The sequence below is a fragment of the Akebia trifoliata genome, chromosome 11, assembly GCF_017979445.1.
Source record: "Akebia trifoliata isolate Shusen 1 chromosome 11, ASM1797944v1, whole genome shotgun sequence".
Taxonomy (NCBI): Eukaryota; Viridiplantae; Streptophyta; class Magnoliopsida; order Ranunculales; family Lardizabalaceae; genus Akebia; species Akebia trifoliata.
The window spans coordinates 5,105,862-5,122,224 of NC_141385.1; the positions used below are offsets into that span (position 1 = coordinate 5,105,862).

The window sequence follows — 16,363 nt, forward strand, 5'->3', positions numbered from 1 at the left end:
ATTCTATCTAGGATCAATCGAACTTATTTCCTTTGTATTAATAAATGAATGATTTAGATATAAAATTGGTGGGCTACATGATGTAGAAACATCAATTTCTATAGTCCTGAGAAGCATTGTATCTTTTCTCTTTTATAATAATTTTAATTAAATTAATAAATTAAATTAAATAATGATTAAAAAAAGGGTGAGAGGGAGGCACGCACGCATACGAAGCACGTCGGAATTGGTAGGAGGGCTGTTGGTAAGAGATACGTGGGATCTTTCCTTTAGTACAGACGTCTGTATCAGATATTTAAATATTCGGTCACCAATCACCATTTCGTGAAAAATACTTTGATAGCCAATGTTGATTCAGATGGGTTGGTCACAATTTTTCTTAACATGATACGTGTCAAAATTACTTGATTGGTCAATTATAACCTTCCCATTTAATATTTAGACCAGATTAGCTTAGTAAGATTTTAAATCTTATTAAAGGTTGTTGGGCCCTCATGGATTATCACATTTAATCCAAAGTGTTGAAAATGGAGGGTTATCAAATTTCAAAATTTAAAATTAAAATTCAACAGTGAAAATTAACGTTAAAATTTTTTTTTTCTACGAAGTTCTTTGAATTTTGTCTTGACTCCTCTATACCTTGGGACTTCAAATCATGTCTTTAGATGCCACAAATTGATATAGTTAGAAAACTTTTCACATTAACTTCGTAAAGAACGTGTTTTTTATAATAATCTTATGAGATTAAAAAGAGTGAATTAGGTGTACCCCTCCATGTTTGGTAAATATGTGAGAAACCCCTATATTTTCAAAGAGAAGACAAATCCCTTGACCTTAATATTCTCTTATAGACAAATTAAAATGATTGAAGTGCATTCGTCTTCAAACTCTTCGATCTTTATGATAATTTTTTTAATCTACTTGTCTTAATCTCTTATAGAAAAGTCTTCATTTCCTACCAAAAATTCCCTTATGTATATTTACAAATGTCTTATCTTATTCATGTTGTTTGAATGTTTGAAGGAGTAGTCTAAGCTAGGATTTGTTTAATGTCACATAGAAAATGGGATAACAAGTGATTTTTCATGAAAAGTCAAAATTTATAGTTATTTGATTGATTTTTTAAAGTAAAAAATTATTTTTTTGTGTGGTCAAAATGAAATTCTCTCCTAGGTCGTGGGAATGTGTTTTTCCACCCAGACCCCCGTGGAATTGAAATCTCATCATTAGGGCCTTTACACGTAAGAACGCATGGACACACATATCTCTCACTCATTTTTTCTCATTTTTCTTTTTCTTCTTCTTCCCCTCCTCCTCCTCCTCCTTCTTCTTCTTCTTCTTTTTCGAATCCTGTATCAATAAAATAGGATTGCACCCCTACCAGCCTCTCTCTCTCTCTAATCTTCTTCTTTTTTTTCGTATGTGCAATTAAGCAGTGAAATTCAGTTTTTTCATTTTATCAATTTTTACATGATCATTATCTAAGGAATTCAAATCTCCTTGAAAAAGGAATTCCTTGCAAATAAATATACCGTTAAAGTTTTGCATAAAGGCTAAAAATTTCACTCAAGAGGTTAAAAATGATTTGCTTTTAGAAGGAAAAAAGCAAAGAATTTTTTACCAAAGGTTGAATAAAAGTGTATTTAGATTATCCCTACTATTATAATGAGAGAAGGTAGAGTAAAGTGATTCGAAAATGTCCCCATGTTTTCATTTAACCTTAATATCATTAAGATAATTTTCATCAAGATGGATAAAATTACAGACCCATGATCTCTATAGCCACGCTATTATTAGAAAATTGCAAAAGTATTCTATTAGTATTTTATCTTCAAAATTATCTTAACTAAAATCCTAAATTGCAAACGGCCTTTACAAAAATTGCATATATCCTAATTTTGTCATACATGTACTGATGCACTTGTACAATGCCATCTATTAGTCTTTCAATAGTTTCTATTTTTTTTATAATCGAGTATCCTTGGAGACAACATACCGAGTATGTATTTGGGCTTTGCCCAATCCATAGACTATGATTTTATATAAGAATTAGTTCCGGGGTACATGCAACACCCACACATCACATGCACCATGTAAGTGAGGGTGCACCCTCGGAGGTGGTCCTTGAGGAATTAATGCTCATACTGAGCAATGGTGGATTTAGAGTGGGGGCAGTTGCCCCCACTAGAATTTTCAAAGTCTATGGATTAGTGAGTTATTTTGACAGATTTTAGTGGTGGATAAAAAAAAAAATCTACCACTATTATCCTCACAACTATTTTTTTCATTTTTAATTGTCCTCACAAAATTTTTTCTACTCGATTGCCCCACACATGAAAAAAATCCTGGCTCCACCCCTGATACTAAGTATCGAATTCACAACGTACGAGCATTAATCGATTATTGATCTAAAATTATCATGGAGACCACCCATCAGGATATATGAAGGAAAAATTAATGCCAAGAGGGCAAGTCATTAGTTTGAAAATGTAAGGATAGCCCAAATATTCACTAAAAAGTGGAGGGTATGTCTAAATCAAAGTAAAAAATAAAATCCAATCAGTTATCATCAAACGTCAAAAATAAATAAATAAATAAAGCTAATGCATCAAAAATAATCTTACACGTGGCATTCTATTAAAAGTCCGTATCACAAAAACAAATCTTTAATTTTTCTAAATAAGTAGCCGGTAGCCCAGTTTTAAAGGAGGAAGTAGTGTGGAAGGAATGAAATAAACGCGTCCCAAATCCGAGTTCAACGGTAGTGGGACCCACTTCTACCACAACAGCGGACGGCAGTTATCGGTAGCGAAGAACCGGTTGGGTCCCACTAATCCAAACCAAAGAAAGAAAAAAAACAAACAAAAAAAACTGGAAAAAAAAAAGAAACAGTTAGAGGTGGCGGGGTTGGACCGTTGGCCAGAAACGAAGAGAAAGAAGAGAGAGAAAGTGAAAGATAGAGATAGAGAGAGAGAAGATGATGTTTGAGCTGAGGCTTTGAAGCCCGTTAGGGGCAGTGAGAGAAAAAAAAAAATTATTTTTTTCTTTGCTGCCTTCATCTTCTTCCTTACACCTCTTCCCTCTTCTTTATCTCCAGAGGGAAAAATAAAATAAATTCTCATTTTATTCCCATTTTGCCCCTTCTTTCTGGTAAATTTTACAACACCTTTCTCTTATTCTTTGTATAATCTTTGCTTGCAAATTAAGGCACCCCTTCAACTTTTTCTTTTCTCCCCTTTTTGAAATTCCATGTTTTTATTTGTTTCAAATGGTTAAATTGAGAATTTTGATTCTGTTTTATATGTTTCAGTTATTATTACAACATAAGAGTTACTAATTTGGATATAATCCGAGGAGCCGATGACCTCAACTATTGGTGATGAAATAGCCTTCTAATTTGAATTTAAATTTAAAAAAATGAGGGACTCAGATTATCCGATGATTCGCGGTCAACGAGTACCTTACCTTCAATAGTTACGCTTTTCATTATTGTAACTAGATTTGTTGTAAATTATCATAACTTATATACGAATTTCGATATTATGAAGTTGTGGATGTTTTTATGAGTTAGAAAATTTTTTAGGGGGTGTTTTATATAATAAATCTGGCGATTTTGAATAGAGTTGCGGTTCTTAGCCGTAATCTTTGTTATTACCACCACCACCATCACCACCTCTCCGGCATTTGGTCTATCAAGCAATGGGAAGACAATGGAAGCCTTTTGGATTCGACCTCCACACGGTTTCTTTTTTCTTGGCCTTGACGTTTCTTTTCCAAATTGAAGAATGTTGGTCGCTTAACCTCGAAGGTATAATTCTTGTTTATGTTCTTGTCTTCTTTAAGATATGGTATTTGGTTATTGTTTTATTTTGGATAGTAATTGTGGAAAAACAGGATTGGCGTTATTGGAATTTCGGGCTAGTGTTGATAGTGATCCTTATGGTGCCTTTACAAATTGGAATCCTAATGACGATAACCCTTGTTTGTGGACCGGCGTTCATTGTGTGGACAGTAAAGTGCAAATGCTGTAAGTCCCCATTTTAAGTTTTTCCGGTCTCCCTAAATTGGGTTGGTCGTTAAGAATATGAACTATTAAGAAGTTATATGAAAACTTTCATTTGATGGGAAGTTTTTTAGAGCACAATATGGATGATCATGGTTATGTTTAGTTTATGCTGAAGTCCTATGTAATTCTCCTTGTAGGGATCTAAAAGGACTTTCTTTGGGAGGAATACTAGCTCCTGAGCTTGGGAAACTTAGTCACTTAAAATCTCTGTAAGAAATGTTTGATCTATTCAGCTATGTATTTTCAGCAAAAATATGATTTTTCTTAAATTTTCGATTTGACATAATTTCTAGATAAATATCATTTTCAAGTCTTACATGCTTCTCTGTTTAATTTTGAGTAACTAAAGTGTCCACCAAGATGAGCCAAGAAAATGTTAGAAAAATGACACATCGTAAGATAATATTTAATTTTTGTACTATTGAGAAACCAAAAATATGAGCTAGGAAGCACTGGTATGTTCAAATACATAAAATTCACATATGTGCCCATGTGATTTATTAATTTATCAAATTATAATATTTAATAGTTTCCAACTTTGATTAATTAATTTACTTTTTTTTTAAACATTTCAAATTCATCTTAGGACCGGATTTTGGGTGCAGTTTGAGTCACATAGAATTTGTCTCTGGCCATGTCATGTTGGCTTGACATGGGTAACCAGCACAAGTGAACGCTATCTGTAATATAGGTCATGAAATAATTATTATTTTCAGGACATGGTAAAGTCTACCTAATTGAACAGATTGAAGGGTTATGAGTCAGTCAATCGTTTTTTGTTATGCTACTTGTTTAGACTTTGTTTTGTCCTAAGATCTATTATTGTAAGAAAATTTATTGATGTGTGGGAGTAGAAGTAATTGTAACTAGATTTCGATCCACACACAGAACACTCCAAATTTTGATAGAATAGTGGATTTCAATTAACTAATCCGAGATAAAGGAATGTTACATGATCAACAGATTTTATAAGCCCTATCTTGGTTTTTGTGATCCCTCTTATTATCATTCATTCCCTACAAATTATTATATCTAGACGTGTTAAATAAAATATGTAGTTGATTTTCTGTGCTTCAGAATTTCCTATTGAATACTTTTGAATTTGCGTTTCTTCATTTTTATTTACATTTTCAGTGTCCTCAATGAGAATCATTTCACGGGTGTCATCCCTAAAGAGATTGGAGGGCTTACCATGCTGGAGCTACTAGACTTGAGGGCCAATAACTTCAGTGGAACAATTCCAGCAGAAATAGGCCAGATGATCTCACTAAAGCGCTTGTGAGTCCCTTTTACCATTTTGCATTCATTTTGGCTCTGAAAATTAGCTTACGTTGATTGCTTCTGTTTTGCATTCCAGGTTGCTTTGCAACAATAAATTCGAGGGAGACATACCTCATGAGCTTGGGAAGCTCATTATGCTCTCTGAGATACAACTTGATCAAAATCTTACGTATGCTGTGGCCTCTGGAATTGGCTGTCCACATCGAAAAATTGGACATTGGTAAGAGTTTATCAATTCCTTGCAAGTTTTTTTTTGTAGAATTTCCAACCTCCTTACATTGTCAAGCTCCTTTATGTATATGTATGTAAGCATATAGCAAAGAAATCCAGATCCTTCTCAAGTGGCAATCGGTTCATCTTGAAAGATGGGCCATCTATCAACTGCTCACTTGATATGAAAAGCCGTTATCCAAACTTCATGGAACTGAATGTTGGGCAATCGAGAAACATGTTTATAATTTGAGCATATTAGACATGATGTGTGGAAAGGCTAAGAAAGATAAATTCATGAAAAATATAGGAACATACTTGAATTAACAGACATGGCTTTAGACATAATAAAATGGAGTAACAAGATGATGCTAGGGAGAAAAAAAAATCTTCATTCCTAGATTTGTAGGACTTCATCCTTTTTTGCACTTTGGGTTTAATATTGAGTTATGTACTTGTCGAATCTCTTCAACACAATGATTTAGTAAATATTGAACAAACTTTTTGGATTATCTGGTTTTCATAGAGACTAGAAGTAATTGCTCGCCCTTGTTTAAACATCTAACATTTCACGACATAAGTTGAGTAGGGTTTTTCCTCAGTTCAGTGAGGACTGTTTCCCATTCCTGTGTCTGTGCTGTGTCTGTGTGGTTGAACAATATCCCCACTTTAGTATTGTTGTGGTAATCTTCACTCAATTGAGTTCATTCACATTGTGGAATACTTGAAGTTCTTGGAAGATATGTTGAAAGTTGTTCTTGTGCCAGAGATAGTTTGTCAATCCGATAATTATATAGTAACATCTAAGAGATTAACCAGAGAGGCCTTGTTATAGGTTTGTTGTTGCCATTTATCATTTTTATTTTCAAGTATTATATACTCAGAATACTATATGGTCATATTTCCCAAACATGTACTTTTATACTATGTTTTGGGCAGTATTTGGCAGAACAATTTGAAACAACTGAAGGAGGATGACTCTTTCATGATCCTCATTAAAGGGAAACTTCTACATTATCTCCACGTATTGCCACTGTATGATCCAAACATCTACATCTCTTGCCTCTTTCTTCTAACTTTCTTCTTTTGTTATAAATTATACAATAAAATACTTATTATTCTTCAATAATTTGAACTTTTTTGCTTCTTTTTTTGGGTATAAAGTTTCAACTTCAGAAAGAGCTCTTCACACGTCTGTGGAGAGAGAGATTGTGACAATATATCAAGTGAGTAAAATTCATATATTTATGCTTGCACCATAAAAATATTATGCCCCCATAAGAAAGTGAAAAATTTATTCAATTGTTGTCAGGTTCAGATGAATCATACATAGTACGTAATGTACCACACATAGTAAATATTGTGCGCCGTAGATTGCTACAAGAATCAAGTAATCTTCCCGCTGCACCAGTGAGCGAAAGTCTTCCCCCTGAACCGATGACTAATCTACCATCTACCCGAAGTAGTGGGTCTTACCCTGCAGTACCAAACGGCAATCGAAAACAAATTCCTCAACCTTCTCCGACGGATCCTACTTCGCCCCAAACTCCTGATGGTTCCATTGGAAAGAAAGCTGAACAACAATCACCAACTGATGGTTCATCTGCAAAGAGATGGATGTATGTTTTTGTGGTTCCAGGATTGGCTCTCGTTCTCACTATTATTGTGGCTATGTTCTGTATGTGTCGCAACCGAGGAGTGACAACTATCGGTCCTTGGCAGACTGGAATAAGTGGCCAATTGCAGAAGGCATTTATCACAGGTGATCTTTTCATTCATGACAAACATCTATATATCTTATCATTCAACATTTTTGCAGTGTTGTGAATTTAGAGATTCGTGTTCAATACGGTTAAGAAGAAAATAGCAAAGAAAAACAAGAAACAACCAAAGACCAAGATTTACGTAGTTTGGCAACTATTCCTACGTCCATGGATAGATCTCATCTTCTTCACTAAGAAATCAAAGGAGAACAATGCAAGAAATAACTACTCGAGTTTTAATCTCAAACCTCAGCCCCGTAAACCTTGTACACCCCTCTCCCCATCTCTCTCAAAACCAACAAGAAGAAAACTCTAATCTAATTAAAAAACCATCCCAATATTGCTATTTATGGGTGTACAAAACAAGAACCTATCCTAACCGTTGGATTAAATACTAACCCAATGGCTTGGATAAAAGACACCATAAATAACATTCAGAAGTGCACACAATTGTGAAACATATGGCTTGATTTGAAATTGCAGGGGTGCCTAAGCTGAATCGTTCAGAGCTAGAGACTGCTTGTGAGGATTTTAGCAATATCATTGACATGCTTACGGACTGCACGGTATATAAGGGAACACTTTCGAGTGGAGTTGAGATCGCGGTTTCATCAACTGCAATCTCATCATCCAAGGACTGGTCGAAGAGCTCGGAACTGGCCTACAGAAAAAAGGTTTCTTATTTATTTATTTTATTTATTTTTTGTTTGTTTGTTGTGTACATGTAAAGGCTAGCTTGACATCTCATGGTAACCGTGAGTTGGTTCTTCTCATTTTGCTTGATTTTTCTTTGTTTTCTAATTTTTTTAATAGATTGATACACTGTCAATGGTGAACCATAAGAATTTTGTCAATCTTTTGGGCTACTGTGAGGAGGATGAACCTTTCCTTCGAATGATGGTGTTTGAATATGCTCCCAATGGGACCCTCTTTGAACATCTTCATGGTGAGATATTTCTGTTACAATGAAGGAATTACTTTTGACTGCTTGAGTTTTGAAGAAAAATAAAAAATAAACATTCATTTATTTGTTTTTGTTTTTTTTTCCGCAGTTAAAGAAGTTGAACATCTTGATTGGAATGCTAGGATGCGAATTATTATGGGTACATCGTACTGTCTTCAATACATGCACCATGAGCTGAACCCTCCTGTTGCACATCCCAGTTTGGAATCAAATTCTATCTATTTAACAGATGATTATGCTGCAAAGGTAGATGACAGTCTCACCATACTTGTCCATATTTTCTAGATGGTTTCTTACTTGGCCCATGTTAAAGGCACCCAATTCTTAGCAAGGGCGCTCATCTTAGTAAGGGCACCCTTTTTAACTTATTTCTATGATTTGAGCACCACAATAGATTTAAGCTCCCTGCTTTTTTTTTTTTTTTTTTTAAATGTCAAAATGTTCATGCTGACCTTGAATGTCAACATGAACATGTCGACATAGGCCAAAAAATCTTCTAGAAGCATGTCAACATGCCATAGTGTTGACAAGCTTCCTTCAATGTTGACACAAACATGTCGACATAGGTGGAGTGCTCTAATCATTGGTAAAACTCTAGTTTTCAGTAGTTTGTGGGTTTCCTTATTAATATGGTTGGCGCCCTTAAACGCAGCCTACTTGCTTTGTTATGATGCATTCAATATTTCTTTTCTATTGTCTCAGATTTCAGATATCCATTTTTGGTCACATTTGTCAGCCCGATCAAAGATTTCTGGTGAAGATGAATCGGAACATTCCGAATTACCACCGATTGTGGATCTTGAAACAAATATCTACAGTTTTGGAATGTTGTTGCTAGAAATTATTTCCGGGAAGCTTCCATACTCTAAAGAACAAGGATCACTAATGAACTGGGTAAGCCCCATATTAGATATCCCGATTTTGCTTTAGTGTTCTTATTTCAATATATCTTAGAATATTATGTATTTGTCAGGCTTCCGAATACTTGTATGAAAAACGTAACATCAATAACTTGATCGATCCCACGCTCAAGTCATTTAAGAACAATGAGCTTGGTATCATCTATGAAGTAATTCAAGAATGCACCCGTGAGGATCCAAGGGAGAGACCAACCATGAGAGAGATCACTAACAAATTGAGGGAAGTGATCACTATCTCACCTGATGCAGCAACACCAAGACTTTCTCCACTCTGGTGGGCAGAACTTGAGATCCTTTCCGTGGAGGCTACTTGAGGTCTCTTACTCTCTTCTCTCCCTTGTAAGTCATACTCTCTTTCTGTAAATCCTAAAAACTCAAAACAATATCTGTATAATACATGTTTTCTCCCAAATGTCTGTATCCTAAAATTTCTTTTGTGGATGAGCTCTTTATCTATGTTTCCATACCAGTACGATGATTTTTATAATTAATTCTTCTCCTATTTCTACTTTAGGAGTCACAATAAAAGTGTGATCCATGGTTTCACACATGAGTGAATTGTCCCCTTTATATATATATAAACCATATATGTACTTGATTTGATATCAAAGATTGGACTGTAAAAAAACTAACAAGGTAGTGGGATCTCAGGCTTTCTGCAGCAAATATTTTAATTTGTAAACAGTTGGAGATTATCATTTTTGTTTTGATTTGTTTGATCTACTGAAGTTTTTATGCGTACTAAAATTTGTGTTTTACTTTTATGCGATCAAATCTGTCCTCCCCCCCCCCCCCCCTCTTTTGGATGATTTACTTAATAAAGATTTTGGTTCTAAATAACAAAAAGCAATTGTAATGTTGGGTTTCTAACTATCCATCAAAGAGAGTAAATGAAGCGTGTATCCGTTGTATATTTTTCTACAACTTGAAATATTGGGAAGAGACCTAAAAACACCTAATATAGAGTTCATAGTACTTCATTTCTCACATTTGCAAGGTACTTCAATCTTCTAAGAACTTTCTAAAAAAATATAGTTTTTGAAAGAAAATTGGATCAAATATGTTTCTTTTTATACAGATTTCCTTATCAACAGGTCTCCTACAAATATGGGAAAAGCCTCAGATTTTTCTTCGCTAGTAAACTGCCACGCAAATTAAATGTTCTATTTATCTCTCTTTATTAATTTGCATTTTCTTTATTTTTATTTTCTTTTAAACTTATTCTATTTCCGTACATAACAGAGATGGATATTATTTCTTCTAGGCAATGAGATCGACTAATTAGTACCATCATCTGAGGTGCATAAAATACTTCTTATTAACACTTCTAAATCGATCTAAACTCATTTCAGCACATTTCCTTCGTATTTAATTGATGAAATTAAACCAGTGGTCTGACTCTGAGTGACTATTTAGCTTATCACGAAAAACGATGTAATTCGAGATAAGATCTCCAACCTTCAGCTTCAAGTTAACCCAAGTTTTTTCATTCTTCCCAACAAAAAAAAGGTCCAATTTAAGTAATTATTAGTTAACTTGTAATGAAATCTCCGCAGTCCATGGCTTAGATTTCCATTCCATTGGCTAATCAATCAGAACTCCTACTTTTTTTAATTTATTGATAAAACATATTTATTAAAAGAAAGTCAAGAGTAGCAAAACCAGACATACAAGTGTGAGAGCTTACATAAAATAACCCATGGGACATCTAACTTCTAATTATTCATGAAAAATGCTGAAGTGACTTCCTACGACACAGTGTTCGACACTGAGCTAACATTGAGGTGTGCTAGAACCATAGATGCATCTAGGTTCCCATGCATACTACCACGACATCATCTCAGTGTCCTGCGCAGTCACTCTAGCATTGTTCATTATTCATGGGTAACCACACAGAAGTTATCAAAACTCAGGGACAGGGATGTCCTCTTCAAAAGGTGGGGCTAATTTCCATTCTCCATCTTTATCGAGCACCATCCCTTTATTCTTCTCAACCCACCATGATTCAGGAACCAAGCAGTCCTCCTTAAGGAAACCACTTGACTTGTTAACCAAACCAACACTCCTCTTCACCTTCAAATCAAACTCTCCTTCATTTCCATTCCAACCTGCAACAATATGAAGCATACCTTGCAAGTTGTGCCAATCACTCGGATTCTTTGAGTCCTTCAAGCTTGGTGACTTCCTTGTGTCGATCACAAGGTCGACACCTGTAGGTACATACCCCAATAGCCCACTCGGGTAAAGCGGTATCAGGTCGATCACATTCTTTGTGTGCAAAATTCGAAGATTTGGGAATGTCTCAAGTTTGTCTTTGAAGGCCTGGTTACCTACTTCTGGGCAACCAAAAACAAACGCCGATACGGGGAACTTTGCCAACTCATTTTCGACTACATCAAATGCACTTAGTACTGCTAGAGATGCTCCGAGGCTGTGGCCTACAAATATTAAGCTTAGATTCTCACCTTTGTACCGATTCACCAATTCTTTGATCTTGGTTAGAAGTTGGGTTCTCGCGCTAATTTTGGTGAAAGGCGATTCTGGGTCATCGGAAGTGTAAATTGTTAGCCAACCCTTCATGACCTTCAAGGCATCATCACCATCATTGTCGTTGTTTTTCAACAATGGCTCAATTGATTTGAGCTCAGGATCTAACACATTGATCCATTCAAGAGTTCTTATGGTACCACGCCACGCGACATATATTTCACGTCTCCCAGAAGCTTTACTGATTTCATCCGAGGAGACAGCAATGTATCCAATCCAATTGGATTCACGATCCCAATTTTCCCGCGAAAACGAATGGAGAAGGAAGGCTTCTGGGACGTCAATACGGGCCGTGGCATAGAGGAAGGTATCAACGAAGTAGTCTGATGCGAATTGGAACTCAACCTTCTTGAAGAACGAGTGCTTGCCATAGCGACTACTACCACAATACTTGGATTCTTGGTCACTATTGAACGCATCGTAGGTTGCTTGGCAGAAGTCACCACACAGGAGGATGAGTTTCCGAAGGTTCAGGTTTAGTGGCTCTAGCAAACCTTCCCATTGGTTGCTCCCTAGTAATTCTTCCCATGTTGGTTCTATCTTAACTGGCTCCATACTGGCCATTGAACAACGGGTGAATATTCCTATACTGCCCTTGTTTGTCTCGAGGACCAGAGAGAACTAAGTTAGCTAAAATATTATAATCGATTCAAGAATGGAAGATAACCTTAAGTTATAATAAATCAGAGAGACTTGGCTGAACTTTAGGATGAAGGATGGCTTGCTCTTTGGAGGATTATACATTATACAGTGTTGACAAGAAGCTACATGGACTAATTGTTTTCTTTCATTTTCAAAGGGAAGTAGATAATACATCATGATTTTATTGAGGATGCATTATTGCATGCCATGATGGACATATGTTCCACTAATAATCGATCTAGACCGTTAAAAATTGGTGGGCCATCTATTTGATAAGAACTATGTTGACTGTCGTCATCCGATGATGATGTATTGATCTTAGATGTCTTGATCCGATGATAACAAATAGAACTGATGGATGAATGGTATTTAGATCATTATGCTTGATGCTCTTATGAAGCATCATTTATTTTCTCTTCTTTTTCATCGATTTACTCGAGGGAGTCTTATCTACTCAGTGATGTGACATTAGTGGTTCCTTTCATGATTTTATCCACTTAAAATGTCTGGTGGAAATCCCGTACACGTGCATTTCATTTATTAGGTATTTCAGTAGAAAATTCATTTTCCCAAGAATCATTGATTTTTTTCAGGACAATATCTTTAAGAAAATGGATTTTTTGATGCGCTGAGGCTGTGTCCTGCAAATATTTTGCTCGTGGCACTCACAATTATTATTTTAAAGAAAATATCCTTTGTGACATCCGAAAACATGATTTGATGTCAAAGGGTTCTTGGGGGACAAAATTCTAAGAATTTAAAAAAAATAAAAAAATTTCACCATTGAATTTTAATTTTACAAGTAGGAGTTCGGTAGTCATCCATTTTCAACACCTTCATCAAGTTCTGATGGTGGTTTTTTAATCTGATTTTTTAGATGAAATCTAAAAATCCTATAATGTTAGTAGGTGATAATCCACGTGGATTCAACAACCCTTATTATGATTTGAAATCTTATTGAGGCTAAGGCTTATTCTATTTTTAATAATAGAAAGCTTAGGCAGATAAAAGAAAGGAATCGTTGGCAGCTGGGTAGATAGAGTTTGGTTAAGAGAAATTTTTTTATGTTTTGACTCTTTCCCACGTGTCATGCAATTTGGGTGGGGATGGGGGGTGAAAATTTTCTCATATATTTCATTTTATTATATCCTAACTAGGTAGGAATGATAAGATTCATATATGACATTATTGACTATATAAATAATCTTGTGCGAGAAATAAAATAACAACTAGAATAAAAAATGAATAATGCAAGAGGTGATATCAAGATTGGACCTCACATTGCACACCATGATGTGGGAAGCATAGAGGCTTTTCCTCTTGGTACAAGTGAAAAAGCATTTATGGTGCCTATTCACTTTCATGTCAAGACATGTGACGTGAGGTTTAATCTTAAGGTCATTTCAGCATGACTCATAAAAAAATAGAATAATGCAAACATGACTTCAAGGATTGACATTATTTCGCACTTTCATGATGCAAAGTTGTGTACGAAGTACTAGCCATTGATGTTTTTCATCGAGGTACGAGTGAAAAATATCTATGATTTTGTGTGCACTTGTACGACAGGAAAGTGTGAAATGAGGTTAATCTTGAGATCACTTACAATACGATACAAAATTGAAGTAATTCCATAAGATTGCCTACGTCCATGGGCGATGATGAGATCCTTTCACGGTGAGGCAATGAATGCAATTCACATGCATTTTAGAGAAAATACTCTCTTGGAAATAATTTTCTTTGGTTAAAGTTTACAAACATCCAAATTTCTTGGAAAATAATTTCATTGTTAGGGATCAATAGATTCTAATAGATTTTTTTAATTATTATTACCCAACCCAAATAAAAACATTTTCTTATTTGAAAAAAATTCCATGCAAACATTCTTTCATAAATCGAGCTTTTCATTAATCCTCTTAGTACTAGAAAAAAGGGGTTTTTTTCAACAATAGTACATTGGGGTAGTTGAATTTAATGGATATGGTCGGCTTTTCTCAGACAAGTTTATAAATTATAACCCTTCCATAAGTGGACATAAATTCAACTCCTTTTCTATAAGAGTCTGGCCAAGTAGTACATTCGACTATTTTATATTAATTTTTCACATACATACATGTTAAGAGTTCATTGCTTATTAAGATTCTAATTTAGTATTAGAATTTGATTAGGAGTCATATATTTAGAAAGAAAGTATTATTAGTTAGGAGTCTAAAAGGAAAATCAAATTTCATTTGGAGTAAATTATTAAAGGATAAGTGTTACGAATTCTAGTAGGAGTTTACTTTTGCTTTTTCTATAAATACTTTATGTAGCTTCAAAGAAAGCAATTAACATAGAGAAAATCACTTCCTACTTACTCCTTTATTCTCTAGGTATTGTGTGGTGATCTATGATATACACTACTATGTGTATAATCTAACCTTATTTTGTTACAATACATAATCAATCTTTAAAAAATTAGATAATTTTTTTATTATAGCTAAGTTGATTTTTTAATGGTACCCTCGATTCATTATTGAAAAGACCGAATTACATTGGAATGTAATTAGTAGATGTATCATCCTCCCCCAAAGATAAGTCCCCAGAACTTGACGTATTTAGCATAGAATTTTCACCTCCTATTGGGATATGATAAGGGTTGATGTGTGTGAGGCCATTCTCAATCCTTTTGGGCGCGGAAATTTTTTAAAATAAGTGAATGCCACTCTTATTTATTAATTGCTATGCAAGTACACGAGATTTATAGTAATGTCAGAAAACTGTACATGTTAGTGACACTCTCTATTTTACAATCCGAATTCCACTCTTATTTGTTTAATCTGAAAAGATCGTTCGAATGATAGACATCTTGAAAGTTTTAGGCCTATCTCTCTTTCTAATTTCTTGTATAAAATCATTTAAATTTTTTTGTCTAATAGATTCTCCCTTTTTCTTCCTTTTTTATCATTAGCTCCTTTCAATTGATTTTTGTGAAAATCCATGATAACATTCTCTTGACACATGAAATGGTTAGAAACTTCCACCTAAAAAATTGTTTTCCAATTCTTATTTGTTAAGACAGACATTCGGAAAGCCTTTGATTGTGTACACAATCCAATTCTCTTAAAATGTTAGCAAGTAGTTCCTGAAGTCAATCCTTTTCCAATTAGATTGCTCGGATTGTTGGATAAATTAGATTATGGAATGTGTTTTTTGGGCCAAGTTTTCAATTTTAATCAATAGATTGAGTTTTGGGTATTTTTCTTGATAGATAAATCCATTTGGTTAAGTAGAAAAAAAATGTGCATCTCCCCTTAAAAACAATTCGTATTACATTGTTTTTACTTATATCCCATGATCCACACCTTTTATATATATATATATATATAGGGAGCGTTTAACAAGTACGCTCGCTAAAAATCCCAACACTCCTTCTCTATAAGAGTCCGGGCAAGTTATGCATTCAACTTTTTATTTATTAATTTTTTTCACATGCATACATGTTAGGAGTTCATTGCTAATTAGGATTCTAGTTTAGAGTTAGAATTTTATTAGGATTAATTGTTTTATTTAGAAAGAAAAGTTTTATTAGGATTCTCCAAAGAAGTTGAATTTGATTAGGATTGAATTATTATAGGATAAGAGTTACCTATCTTAGTAGATGTTTACTTTTGCTTTTCAAATAAATGCTTTGTGTAGCTTCAAATCAACACTATGTCAAAAAGGTCCATATTTGACGGTCTTAGCCTGTCAAATATTCTCTTGTAGAATTTTTTTTTTGACGGCCCTGGACTATCAAATTATTGGAGAATGAACTTACAAAAAACAAAAAAAAAATCCATAGAGTATGACCGTCGAATTTGGAGGTTTAACAAACAATAGCACGTTCCTCTAATTCACCAATTACAATGAACGAAATAATATAAAAAAAAATCAGAAAAATAAAAAACAAAAGAAAAATCATAGAACAAGAATATGATGGGCATCCATA

The 16,363-nt window shown here is 34.4% G+C and overlaps 2 protein-coding genes across 5 annotated transcripts; one reads left to right on the forward strand and one right to left on the reverse strand.

Annotated features, from left to right (window-relative positions):
* The first annotated feature begins 2,765 nt into the window (after positions 1 to 2,765).
* LOC147390514 (protein MALE DISCOVERER 2-like) lies at positions 2,766 to 9,660 on the forward strand. 4 transcript variants are annotated; one of them, XM_086459789.1, is made up of 14 exons: positions 2,766 to 3,150; positions 3,311 to 3,808; positions 3,895 to 4,027; positions 4,204 to 4,275; positions 5,201 to 5,344; positions 5,424 to 5,567; positions 6,497 to 6,592; positions 6,722 to 6,783; positions 6,876 to 7,319; positions 7,804 to 7,994; positions 8,134 to 8,266; positions 8,373 to 8,530; positions 8,987 to 9,178; positions 9,258 to 9,660. In XM_086459789.1, the coding sequence occupies exons 2-14, from the start codon at positions 3,700 to 3,702 to the stop codon at positions 9,516 to 9,518; spliced, it is 2,139 nt and encodes a 712-aa protein (XP_086315915.1). In that variant the 5' UTR covers positions 2,766 to 3,150; positions 3,311 to 3,699; the 3' UTR covers positions 9,519 to 9,660. The 4 variants fall into 4 exon arrangements, with proteins under 4 accessions (XP_086315915.1, XP_086315917.1, XP_086315916.1 ...); XM_086459788.1 differs by having other exon boundaries at positions 2,770 to 3,150; positions 6,870 to 7,319; XM_086459791.1 differs by lacking the exon at positions 6,497 to 6,592.
* Positions 9,661 to 10,803: 1,143 nt separating this feature from the next.
* On the reverse strand, positions 10,804 to 12,552 carry LOC147390515 (phospholipase A1-IIdelta-like). The gene has a single exon (XM_086460289.1). It carries the CDS (start codon positions 12,313 to 12,315, stop codon positions 11,107 to 11,109), a length of 1,209 nt encoding a protein of 402 aa, XP_086316415.1. The 5' UTR covers positions 12,316 to 12,552; the 3' UTR covers positions 10,804 to 11,106.
* Positions 12,553 to 16,363: the final 3,811 nt, after the last annotated feature.